The sequence below is a fragment of the Malaclemys terrapin genome, unplaced genomic scaffold, assembly GCF_027887155.1.
Source record: "Malaclemys terrapin pileata isolate rMalTer1 unplaced genomic scaffold, rMalTer1.hap1 scaffold_84, whole genome shotgun sequence".
In the NCBI taxonomy this organism is placed as follows: Eukaryota; Metazoa; Chordata; order Testudines; family Emydidae; genus Malaclemys; species Malaclemys terrapin.
Genome location: NW_026530230.1, coordinates 51,746 through 64,014, shown reverse-complemented (window position 1 = coordinate 64,014; position 12,269 = coordinate 51,746). Strand labels below are relative to the sequence as shown.

Genomic DNA, 12,269 nt, shown 5'->3' with positions numbered 1-12,269 from the left:
TGGGCAGGGTGGGAGGAGGGGGGGCTCTGATCGGGGGGCTGGAGGGGGGCATTGGAAAGGGGAAGGGGCGTCGGGAAGGGGCAGGGTGGGAGGAGGGGGGGCTCTGATCGGGGGGCTGGAGGGGGCATTGGAAGGGGGAAGGGGCGTCGGGAAGGGGGCAGGGTGGGAGGAGAGGGGGGCTCTGATCGGGGGGCTGGAGGGGGGCATTGGAAGGTGGAAGGAGCGTCGGGAAGGGGGCAGGGTGGGAGGAGGGGGGGCTCTGATTGGGGGGCTGGAGGGGGGCATTGGAAAGGGGAAGGGGCGTCGGGAAGGGGGCAGGGTGGGAGGAGAGGGGGGCTCTGATCGGGGGGCTGGAGGGGGGCATTGGAAGGTGGAAGGAGCGTCGGGAAGGGGGCAGGGTGGGAGGAGGGGGGGCTCTGATTGGGGGGCTGGAGGGGGGCATTGGAAAGGGGAAGGGGCGTCGGGAAGGGGGCAGGGTGGGAGGAGAGGGGGGCTCTGATCGGGGGGCTGGAGGGGGGCATCGGGAAGGGGGCAGGGTGGGAGGAGGGGGGGCTCTGATCGGGGGGCTGGAGGGGGGCATTGGAAGGGGGAAGGGGCGTCGGGAAGGGGGCAGGGTGGGAGGAGGGGGGGCTCTGATCGGGGGGCTGGAGGCGGGCATTGGAAGGGGGAAGGGGCGTCGGGAAGGGGGCAGGGTGGGAGGAGGGGGGGCTCTGATCGGTGGGCTGGAGGGGGGCATTGGAAGGGGGAAGGGGCGTCGGAAAGGGGGTGCTCACCAGTCCGTCACTCCGCCCCCCGCGCAGGTGGAGAACAAGGAGGTGACCCGGCGCATCCTGCACGACCCGGTGAAATACTCTGAGAAGTTCAGCACCGCCTGCCGGGCCGCCTGCGAGGGGCTCATGGCCAAGGATCCTGCCGGCCGCCTGGGCTTCCGGGACAACCAGTGCGCCCAGCTCAAGGCCCAGCCCCTCTTCCAGATGGTGAACTGGGGCCGGCTGGAGGCAGGTAACACGCCCCCCCCTCTCCCCAGGGTGAGCCCCCCACCTGTCTCCCCTGGAGCTCCTCCCAGGCTGTGGGGTCCCCCCAAAGTCCCCCCAAGTCCCACCGACCCCCAGGATGAGGGGTCCCCCCAATCCGTCACCCCAGCTCCTCCATTGCTTAGACAAGGGGTCCCCCAACCCATCTCCCTAGAGCGCCCCCATCCTCCAGGGCTGAGAGATTCCCCCCCCCAGGCCCATCCCAAATGCTAGAATGAGGGGTACCTCTTACCCGTCCCCCGAGCCCCCCACAGAACTGGATGAGGAGTCCCCCCCAACCCATCCCCAGGGCTGAGGTGTCGGCGGGGTTGTGTTGTGCGTGCGGTGATTGTATTGGGGTGGTGCTTGTGGTGGGTGCGGAGGGGAACTGGGCGGTGTTGTCTGCAGAGTTGGATTGTGTGTGTGGTGGTTGCAGTGGGGTTGTGCGTGCGGTGCTTGCGGTGGGGAACAGGATGGTGGTGTCCGCGGGGTTGGGTTGTGTGTGCGGTGCTTGCGGTGGGGAACTGGGCGGTGGTGTCCATGGAGTTGGGTTGTGTGTGCGGTGGTTGCGGTGGGGAACAGGGTGGTGGTGTCCCTGGTGATGGGTTGTGTGTGCGGTAGTTGCGGTGGGGTTATGCGTGCGGTGGTTGCAGTGGGGAACAGGGTGGTGGTGTCTCCGAGGTTGGGTTTTGTGTGTGTGGTGGTTGTGGTGGGGAACTGGGTGGTGGTGTCTCTGGGGTTGGGTTGTGCATGCGATGGTTGCAGTGGGGTTGTGCATGCAATGATTGTGGTGGGGAACTGGAAGGTGGTGTCTGTGGGGTTGGGTTGTGCGTGCGGTGGTTGCTTTGGGGAATGGGGCAGTGGTGTCCATGGGGTTAGGTTGTGCGTGCAGCAGTTGTGGTGGGGAACGGGACGGTGGTGTCCGTGGGTTAGGCTGTGCGTGCGGCGGTTGCGGTGGGGAACGGGGCGGTGTTGTCTCCAGGGTTGGGTTGGGCATGTGGTGGTTGCGGCGGGGTTGTGCGTGCGGTGGTTGCGGTGGGGAACGGGGCGGGTGGTGTCCATGGGGTTAGGTTGTGCTTGTGGCAGTTGCGGTGGGGAACAGGGCGGTGTTGTCTCTGAGGTTGGGTTGTGCATGCAGTGGTTGCGGCAGGGTTGTGCGTGCGATGGTTGCAGTGGGGAACTGGTGGTCGTGTCCCCGGGGTTGGGTTGTGCATGCGGCGGGTCATGTTCTGCATTGGGGCTGTCACCCCACGCCCCTACCACCACCCCAGCCCGGTTTCCATGCGCCCCCCACCTCCCCCCCAGGCCTGGTGGAGCCGCCCTTCGTTCCCGACCCCAAGACGGTCTACGCCAAGGACATCGGCGAGGTGGGCGCCTTCTCCACGGTGAAGGGCGTGGTGCTGGACGAGCAGGACAAGGCGTTCTACGAGGACTTCTCCTCTGGCAACATCCCCATCCCCTGGCAGGAGGAAATGGTGGAGACCGGCGTCTTCGGGGAACTGAACGTGTGGGGGCCCAAGGGCACTGTCCCCAGGGACCTCGACCCCAACGCGCCCGCCAACAGCGTCAGCAGCAAATCGGGGACATGCCTCCTGCTGTGAAGGGGGGGGTGGGAACACGCCTCCCCCCCACCTTGTGTCACGCCCCCAGAGACTTGGCTTGGCCCCCTGCTCCCATCCCACTAGGGACTTGGTGACCCCTACAGCCCTCGTCTCACAGCTGCATGAGATGCGGAGAGAAACCAGGAGTCCTGGCTCCCAGCCCCCCTTCCCTTAACAGAGCTGGGGGAGGGAGTGGGGTCTGGAGGATTAGAGCGGGGTGGGGGGGCTAGGAGCCAGGACTCCTGGGTTCTCTCCCCGGCTCTGGGAGGGGAGTGGGGGCTGGTGGGTCAGAGCAGGGGGGGCTGGGAGCCAGGACTCCTGGGTTCTCTCCCCGGTTCTGGGAGGGGAGTGGGGTCTGGTGGGCTAGAGCAGGCGGGGTCGGGAGCCAGGACTCCTGGGTTCTCTCCCCAGTTCTGGTGTTTAGAGCAGGGGGAGATGGAAATCTGGACTCCTGGGTTCCATTCCTGGGGTGGGGAGTTTGAGCATGAGACTTCGGGGAAAAATGATAATCCTTGCTAATAATCAGCGTAACATTTCAATAGTGCTTTACCCCCCATTAAGTAACTCCCCTTCCCATCCCCCACTGCCAGGATCCTCCCAATTTCACACACTGCTGGGGGTAGGGGCTTATGCTCCATCAGGGAGGGCATTGGAACCCAGGCGTCCTGGGCCTGTCACCTCTAAGCTGGCCCATCCTGTCTCTGGACCGGAGGGGCGGGGGTGGGGTTGATTCGAAATCCCTTCCGTAGTTACCTAGAGCCGGTCACCAGGGTCTGGCATGTGACCCAGCTCCGGGGTCCGCCGTCCGGTTCGGTGTATGTTCTTCTGCCGTTCAGCTGGAGGCGCGGTCGCTCCGGACCCCCTTGTCGTGAGCTGCTTAGTAGCCAATTTTGTATATAATAATAAATTGGGTTGTGGTCGCTGTGTAGCTGGCATAGCCTGTGTCTGTGTGTTAGCCCCGGGCATCCCTAGGGAGGTGGGGACACACCCGTTCTGTGTGTTGTGGCTGAGTGTAGATGCAGAGAACACAGCCAGGAGGGTTTCAAGCTCACACCAATGGCGGTCATGGGGGTACAGTCTCCCAAGACACATGCATACCCCTGACAGTCGCTCACAGATGCACGTTCACAGCAGGACAGACAATCTCTTAGTCACATGCCTAGCTACAGTCATTCAGAGATACAACCACAGCCACACAATCTGTCAGTCTCTCTCTCTCTCTCTCTCTCTCTCACACACACACACACACACACCAGTTGTAGGTGTACAGTCACAGTTGCACACACATCTACAGTCATTCAGTCATAAGCTCTTAACTACACCTCCCTACACATAATTACAGTCACTCACAATTGAGTCATCTATCTGCCTCCCCGACCGGGAAAACCGAGAGGTCTGCTGCTTGCCAGGAGCTAGGATACACGATGTGACGGAGAGACTGCCGAGACTCATCAAGCCCTCGGATCGCTACCCCTTCCTGCTTCTCCACGTGGGCACCAATGATACTGCCAAGAATGACCTTGAGCGGATCACTGCAGACTACGTGGCTCTGGGAAGAAGGATAAAGGAGTTTGAGGCGCAAGTGGTGTTCTCGTCCATCCTCCTTGTGCAAGGAAAAGGCCGGGGTAGAGACCGTCGAATCGTGGAAGTCAACGAATAGCTATGCAGGTGGTGTCGGAGAGAAGGACCATGGGATGGTGTTCCAAGAAGAAGGAGTGCTAGGCAGAGACGGGCTCCACCTAACGAAGAGAGGGAAGAGCATCTTCGCCAGCAGGCTGGCTAACCTAGTGAGGAGGGCTTTAAACTAGGTTCACCGGGGGAAGGAGACCAAAGCCCTGAGGTAAGTGGGGAAATGGGATCCTGGGAGGAAGCACGAGCAGGAGAGTGCAAGAGGGGAGGACCCCTGCCTCATACTGAGAAAGCGGGACGATCAGCGAGTTATCTTAAGTGCCTAGACACAAATGCAAGAAGCCTGGGAAACAATGAGGGAGAACTGGAAGTCCTGGCACAGTCAGGGAACTTGGTGGGATAACTCACATGACTGGAGTACGGTCATGGATGGATATAAACTGTTCAGGAAGGACAGGCAGAGCAGAAAAGGTGGGGGAGTTGCGTTGTATGTAAGAGAGGAGTATGACTACTCAGAGCTCCGGTATGATACTGCAGAAAAACCTGAGAGTCTCTGGATTAAGTTTAGAAGTGTGAGCAACAAGGGTGAAGTCGTGGTGGGAGTCTGCTATAGACCACCAGACCAGGGGGATGAGGTGGATGAGGCTTTCTTCCGGCAACTAGCAGAAGTTACTAGATCGCAGGCCCTGGTTCTCATGGGAGACTTTAATCACCCTGATATCTGCTGGGAGAGCAATACAGCGGTGCATAGACAATCCAGGAAGTTTTTGGAAAGTGTAGGGGACAATTTCCTGGTGCAAGTGCTGGAGGAACCAACTAGGGGCAGAGCTTTTCTTGACCTGCTGCTCAAAAACAGGGAAGAACTAGTACGGGAAGCAAAAGTGGATGGGAACCTGGGAGGCAGTGACCATGAGATGGTCGAGTTCAGGATCCTGACACAAGGAAGAAAGGAGAGCAGCAGGATACTGTCACGGAGTATTGGGGGACTCAGGGCCCTGCACCCCCGGCTTCCTGCAATTCACCATGACTCTCAGCCAGCCAGTAAAGCAGAAGGTTTATTTGGATGACAGGAATACAGTCCAAGACAGGTCTTGCAGGCACAGACAACAGGGACCCCCTCAGTTAGGTCCATCTTGGGGTCCCCGGGCATTCCAGCCCAGCCCCCCTTGGGAGGTCAGAGCCATCTCTGCCCCCCAGCCCTCTCTCCCTGCCTGCTTCCAGCACTCTCCTTTCAGCGCCCCCTCCCACCGCCTTTGTTCAGTTTCCCGGGCTAAGGAGTCGCCTCCCCTTCAACCCCTTCCTGGGTTCTCATGTTACACACTCAGGTATGCGCCCTCGGCCGCCCTCGGGCAGATCCCATCCTGCAATGCAGACTATCCCAGAACACTCCCCTGTCAGCATTCACAGACCACCGTGAGAACAGGCCCAGTTCGTCACATCTCTCCCCCCTTCGAGACCGAACTGAGCAGGGTCACTTTAGCCAGTGACCCGGGGAAGTTCGAACCTACCCCCGTTCCCATGGATGCCCCCGCATCCCTCCCATTCCTTGGTGAGAATTACACCAGGCCCCTCCAGTTTCACGCCCCCCCTTAGGTCGGGGTGCTTGATGGCACTCGCAGTTCGCATGTGGGAAGGTTTATGCGGCCTGTGCCCTTTTCCCACCCCCATACCTCTGGGGTTCCAACTGGGCTGTGGTCTTCTCCCAGCGCTCCAGTCTGGAGGTCTGTGCTTTGGGCTCTCTTGGTTCAGAGCCGCCCTTTTAACCTTGGCCACCCTCTGGAAAGGATCCTTTATGCTGGGCAAGGGTCCTAAAGCTGTTTTCCCCTTGTCCCAGGCCTTCCTCCCCCTCTGACAGGGGTCACAGGATCCGCAGTACTGTCGGACAGTAACAAAGACCCCAGGCCAGTAAAAGCTCCGTAGCAGCCTCTGCTGGGTACGCCAGGTTCCCTGGTGCCCTGCGAGGGGAATGTCATGGGCCCGGCACAGCAGCTGGCGGCGATACTTCTGGGGTACCACCAGCTGCCTCCTGATCCCCCCTGACTTCATTTCCCCTGGGGGAGCCCATTCTCGGTACAGGAACCCCTTCTCCCACAGGAACCTTTTCCGGCCACCTCGTCCCATGGTCTGTACCGCATTGAGGTCGGCTAGGTCCCTTATTTTCCGCAAGGAGGGGTCTCTCTGTAACTCGGCCTGGAACTCAGCAGCTGGGACAGGGATGGCCACCTGCTCTTCCTCTCCCGCTGGGCCTGAAGCTGCAGCCTCCCTGAGCCGTGTCCCTGGGCGTTCCCTCCCCACCAGGTTAGGGCCCTGCGCCTCAGGCAAGGCACCCCCCCCAAGGCCAGGGCGCAGTGCCCCTCGCCGGCTCTGACTGCGGGTCACAACCAGTGCCTTTTGGGGGTTGCTTGGCCAGTTCTCCAGGTCCCCCCCCATCAATACCTCAGTGGGCAAATACGGGTGTACCCCCACATCCTTGGGGCCCTCCTTGGCCCCCCACTTCAGGTGTACCCTTGCCACGGGTACTTTGACTGGTGTTCCGCCCACCCCCGTCAGGGTCAGGTAGGTGTTGGGCACCACCTGATCTGGGGCCACCACCTCGGGCCGGGCCAGCGTCACCTCTGCGCCCGTATCCCAGTATCCATTGACCTTCCTCCCATCCACCTCCAGGGGAACAAGGTACTCTCTCCGGAGGGACAGCCCCGCGCCTACCATATAAACCAAAAACCCTGAGTCTGGAGCATCCAGCCCCCTAGAGGAGCTGGCCTGGAGCTCTCCTCCCTCCTTAGCAGGTGGTACTCTGCCAGCCCCTCTTCCCTGGGAATGCTGCCTTTCGCCGGGCTGGGTCTCTACCCAGTTAACCCTCTGTGGGTTCGGTCTGCTCAGTCTGTCCCTGAGCCTAGGGCACTGGGCCCGTATGTGGCCCTTTTGGCCACAGTGGTAGCAGCCCATGTCCCATGGGTCCCCTTGAGTAGGTCGGATGGTCCTGATGCCGGATGCTCCCCTCTGATGGGTTTTTTCTGTATTTTCCCATGGGGAGGTCCCATGGTGACTCTCTCTCTGCGTTGTGGTGGGACTGTTCCTTTGGGACTCCTCCCTTTTATCTCCTGACCGGCTCTTTACAAACTCATCAGCCAGCTGCCCGGCGTGTCGCGGGTTCTCTGGCTTTCTGTCCACCAACCACAGCCTCAGGTCGGATGGGCACCGGTCATACAGTTGCTCCAGTACCAGCAGTTTAATCAGGTCCTCCTTCGTCTGGGCCCCACCAGCCCACTTGCTGGCGTATCTCTCCATGCGGGCGGCTAGTTGCAGATATGAGATCTCAGGGGTTTTATCTTGACTCCGGAACCTTTCCCGGTACATCTCAGGAGTCAGCCCAAACTCTCGTAGCAGGGCCCTTTTGAATAGTTCGTAGTCCCCTTTCTCTGCCTCTCCCAGTTGGCGGTACAATGCCACGGATTTGGGGTCCAGTAAGGGGGTAAGGACCCGGAGTCTGTCCGCGGGGTCCACACGGTGCAGCTCGCAGGCCGTCTCAAAGGCCTCCAGGAAGTCATCCATGTCCTCCCCCTCCTTGTATGGGGCCATGATGCACTTATCAAAGCTCCGTGCAGTCCTGGGTCCCCCCTCACTCACCGCAGCCGGGGGTTCGCTGCCCTTCAATCTCGCCAGTTCCAGGTCATGCTGACGCTGTCTCTCATTCTCCTCCCGTTCACGCTGATGCTGTCTCTCTTTCTCCTCCCGTTCATGCTGACGCTGTCTCTCTTCATGCTGTCTCTGTTGTTCACGATCCTCCAGCTCTCTCAGTTTTAGCTCTTTCTCCCATTCCAGCCAATTCCGCTCCCCGGATGCCGAACGCCGCCGGGAGGATCCTCTGCTGGCCGGTGGGCTTCGCCGGGGGGACCCCCTGCTGGCCGGGGGGTTCACGGCGCCTTCGGTATTTGCTGGGCTCCTCCCCACCCTTCTCCTAGGCATAGGAAGGAGGGGTCTCGGGAAGCCCTCAGCAGCCGGCTGACCACTCCCAGCTGGGACAGACACTGGTGCCTGCGCTGCATTTGCCAGGCTGCTTCCCTGAGACACAGGGATCAGTTCATTCGCGCGATCTTCCGCCTCCAGCTGGGCAATGAGCTGTTCTTTGGTGAGCCTCCCAATGCGCAGCCGCCTCTGCTTGCACAGCTCCACCAGGTCGCTCTTAAGCCGCTTGGCATACATCTTCCTGCTGACAAGTTTCAGAGTAACAGCCGTGTTAGTCTGTATCCGCAAAAAGAAGAACAGGAGTACTTGTGGCACCTTAGAGACTAACAAATTTATTAGAGCATAAGCTTTCGTGGACTACAGCCCACTTCTTCGGATGCATATATGCATCCGAAGAAGTGGGCTGTAGTCCACGAAAGCTTATGCTCTAATAAATTTGTTAGTCTCTAAGGTGCCACAAGTACTCCTGTTCTTCTTTTATCTTCCTGCTGGCCACTCACCGGCCTGTGTGCTCACAGCTCCCCACAGTTCCCAGGGGGACCCCTAGTGTGCCAGCCCTTCTTGAGGTCACCACCTCTCTGCCAGGGTCGAGCTGCAGACTCCTCCGCCCCTGGGACCACTCGCTGCGATCCCCCCGGGGGACCCTGTTACTGCAAAAGTCCTTCTCGCTGGTCACACACTCCCAGGGGTAATAACCGTCTCTCTCTTACTCTTCAGCACGCCTGGTCCCCGTCAATCCCCCTTCGTTTTACTGCTCCCCAGTTACTTACTGCAGGAAGCGCCGTCCACGGGGTGCAGTAGATCCCGCCGCTGCCACCAGTTGTCACGGAGTATTGGGGGACTCAGGGCCCTGCACCCCCGGCTTCCTGCGATTCACCATGACTCTCAGCCAGCCAGTAAAGCAGAAGGTTTATTTGGATGACAGGAATACAGTCCAAGACAGGTCTTGCAGGCACAGACAACAGGGCCCCCCTCAGTTAGGTCCATCTTGGGGTCCCCGGGCATTCCAGCCCAGCCCCCCTTGGGAGGTCAGAGCCATCTCTGCCCCCCAGCCCTCTCTCCCTGCCTGCTTCCAGCACTCTCCTTTCAGCGCCCCCTCCCACCGCCTTTGTTCAGTTTCCCGGGCTAAGGAGTCGCCTCCCCTTCAACCCCTTCCTGGGTTCTCATGTTACACACTCAGGTATGCGCCCTCGGCCGCCCTCGGGCAGATCACATCCTGCAATGCAGACTATCCCAGAACACTCCCCTGTCAGCATTCACAGACCACCGTGAGAACAGGCCCAGTTCGTCACAGATACGGACCCTGGATTTCAGAAAAGCAGCCTTTGACTCCCTCGGGGAACTGATGGGCAGGATCCCCTGGGAGAATAACATGAAGGGCAAAGGGGTCCAGGAGAGCTGGCTGTATTTTAAAGAATCCTTATTGAGGTTGCAGGAACAAACCATCCCGATGTGTAGAAAGAATAGTAAATATGGCAGGCGACCGGCTTGGCTAAACAGTGTAATCCTTGCTGATCTTAAACGCAAAAAAGAAGCTTACAAGAAGTGGAAGATTGGACAAATGACCAGGGAGGAGTATAAAAATATTGCTCAGGCGTGCAGGAGTGAAATCAGGAAGGCCAAATCACACTTGGAGTTGCAGTTAGCAAGAGATGTTAAGAGTAACAAGAAGAGTTTCTTCAGGTATGTTAGCAACAAGAAGAAAATCAAGGAAAGTGTGGGCCCCTTACTGAATGAGGGAGGCAACCTAGTGACCGAGGATGTGGAAAAAGCTAATGTACTCGATGCTTTTTTTGCCTCTGTCTTCACGAACAAGGTCAGCTCCCAGACTGCTGCACTGGGCAGTACAGTATGGGGAGGGGGTGACCAGCTCTTGGTGGAGAAAGAAGAGGTTCAGGACTATTTAGAAAAACTGGACGTGCACAAGTCCATGGGGCCGGATGCGCTGCATCCGAGGGTGCTAAAGGAGTTGGCGGGTGAGATTGCAGAGCCATTAGCCATTATCTTTGAAAACTCATGGTGATCGGGGGAGGTCCCGGATGACTGGAAAAAGGCTAATGTAGTGCCCATCTTTAAAAAAGGGAAGAAGGAGGATCCGGGGAACTACAGGCCAGTCAGCCTCACCTCAGTCCCTGGAAAGATCATGGAGCAGGTCCTCAAGGAATCAATTTTGAAGCACTTAGAGGAGAGGAAAGTGATCAGGAACAGTCAGCATGGATTCACCAAGGGGAAGTCGTGCCTGACTAACCTAATTGCCTTCTATGAGGAGACAACTGGCTCTGTGGATGAGGGGAAAGCAGTGGACGTGTTATTCCTTGGCTTTAGCAAAGCTTTTGATACGGTCTCCCACAGTATTCTTGCTGCCAAGTTAAAGAAGTATGGGCTGGATGAATGGACTGTAAGGTGGATAGAAAGCTGGCTAGATCGTCGGGCTCAACGGGTAGTGATCAATGGCTCCATGATCGGGTCGGTCCTGGGGCCGGTTTTGTTCAATATCTTTATTAATGATCTGGAGGATGGTGTGGACTGCACTCTCAGCAAGTTTGCAGATGACACTAAACTAGGAGGCGTGGTAGATACACTAGAGGGTAGGGATCGGATACAGAGGGACCTAGACAAATTAGAGGATTGGGCCAAAAAAAACCTGATGAGGTTCAACAAGGACAAGTGCAGAGTCCTGCACTTAGGACGGAAGAATCCCATTCATTGCTACAGACTAGGGACCGAGTGGCTAGGTAGCAGTTCTGCAGAAAAGGACCTAGGGGTCACAGTGGACGAGAAGCTGGATATGAGTCAACAATGTGCTCTTGCTGCCAAGAAGACTAACGGCATTTTGGGCTGTATAAGTAGGGGCATTACCAGCAGATCGAGGAACGTGATCGTTCCCCTTTATTCGACATTGGTGAAGTCTCATCTGGAGTACTGTGTCCAGTTTTGGGCCCCACACTACAAGAAGGATGTGGAAAAATTGGAAAGAGTCCAGCGGAGGGCAACAAAAATGATTAGGGAGCTGGAGCACATGAGTTATGAGGAGAGGCTGAGGGAACTGGGATTGTTTAGTCTGCAGAAGAGAAGAATGAGAGGGGATTTGATAGCAGCCTTCAGCTACCTGAAGGGGGTTCCAAAGAGGATGGAGCTCGGCTGTTCTCAGTGGTAGCAGATGACAGAACAAGGAGCAATGGTCTCAAGTTGCAGTGGGGGAGGTCCAGGTTGGATATTAGGAAACACTATTTCACTAGGAGGGTGGTGAAGCACTGGAATGGGTTCCCTAGGGAGGTGGTGGAATCTCCTTCCTTAAAATCTCTAAGGCCTGGGTTGACAAAGCCCTGGCTGGGATGATTTAGTTGGGGATTGGTCCTGCTTTGAGCAGGGGGTTGGACTAGATGACCTCTTGAGGTCCCTTCCAACCCTGATATTCTATGATTCTATGATTCAATTACAGTAACCACCGGCACAGTCGTCTAGTCTCTCTCTTATGGTACAGTCTCCCACAGTCATAGTCTCTTAATCACCCCGCCAAACTACAGTCATTTGCAGTTACAGCCGTCAAGTCTTAGTCACGCGTACAGCTACAGTCGTTCAGAGATGCACAGTCTTCGCCATGCAGACGCTTAATCTCATACACAATTCCAGTCACGTGTCACGCCATCATAATCTCTTAGTTATGCACCCCCACACAACTACAGCCATTCACAATTACACTGTGTTGGTTGTGCGTGGCTGCACAGGTACGAGATTACGATGGAATCACTGTAGTTGTGTGAGAGATTAGGAGACTATGGCTGAGTTTGTGTGTCTATGAATGACTGTAGCTGTATGTGTGACTAAATCTTGATGGATGTAACTGCGAATGACGGTAGTTTAGGGTGTGAATAAAGAGATTATGGGAGACTGTATGAAAGAGACTAGGAGACTGTACTGTTGTGACTGTAATCATGAAGGGCTGTAGTTGCGGGCGGTGTAGTTAAGAGCCCATGACAGAGCAACTGTGTGACTAACACTATACAGCTATGACCACAGTGGGTGTGTGAGAGACTATGAGATTGTACGGCTGTATCTG

The 12,269-nt window shown here is 57.5% G+C and overlaps 1 protein-coding gene across 1 annotated transcript; it reads left to right on the top strand.

Moving 5' to 3' along the window:
• Positions 1-800: 800 nt before the first annotated feature.
• LOC128829784 (rhodopsin kinase GRK1-like) lies at positions 801-2,749 on the top strand (the record flags this gene model as incomplete). The annotated part of the gene is made up of 2 exons (XM_054015190.1): positions 801-1,002; positions 2,319-2,749. Coding segments are annotated over 2 exons (498 nt in total), but the record flags the coding sequence as incomplete, so codon positions are not given.
• Between the last annotated feature and the right edge of the window lie 9,520 nt (positions 2,750-12,269).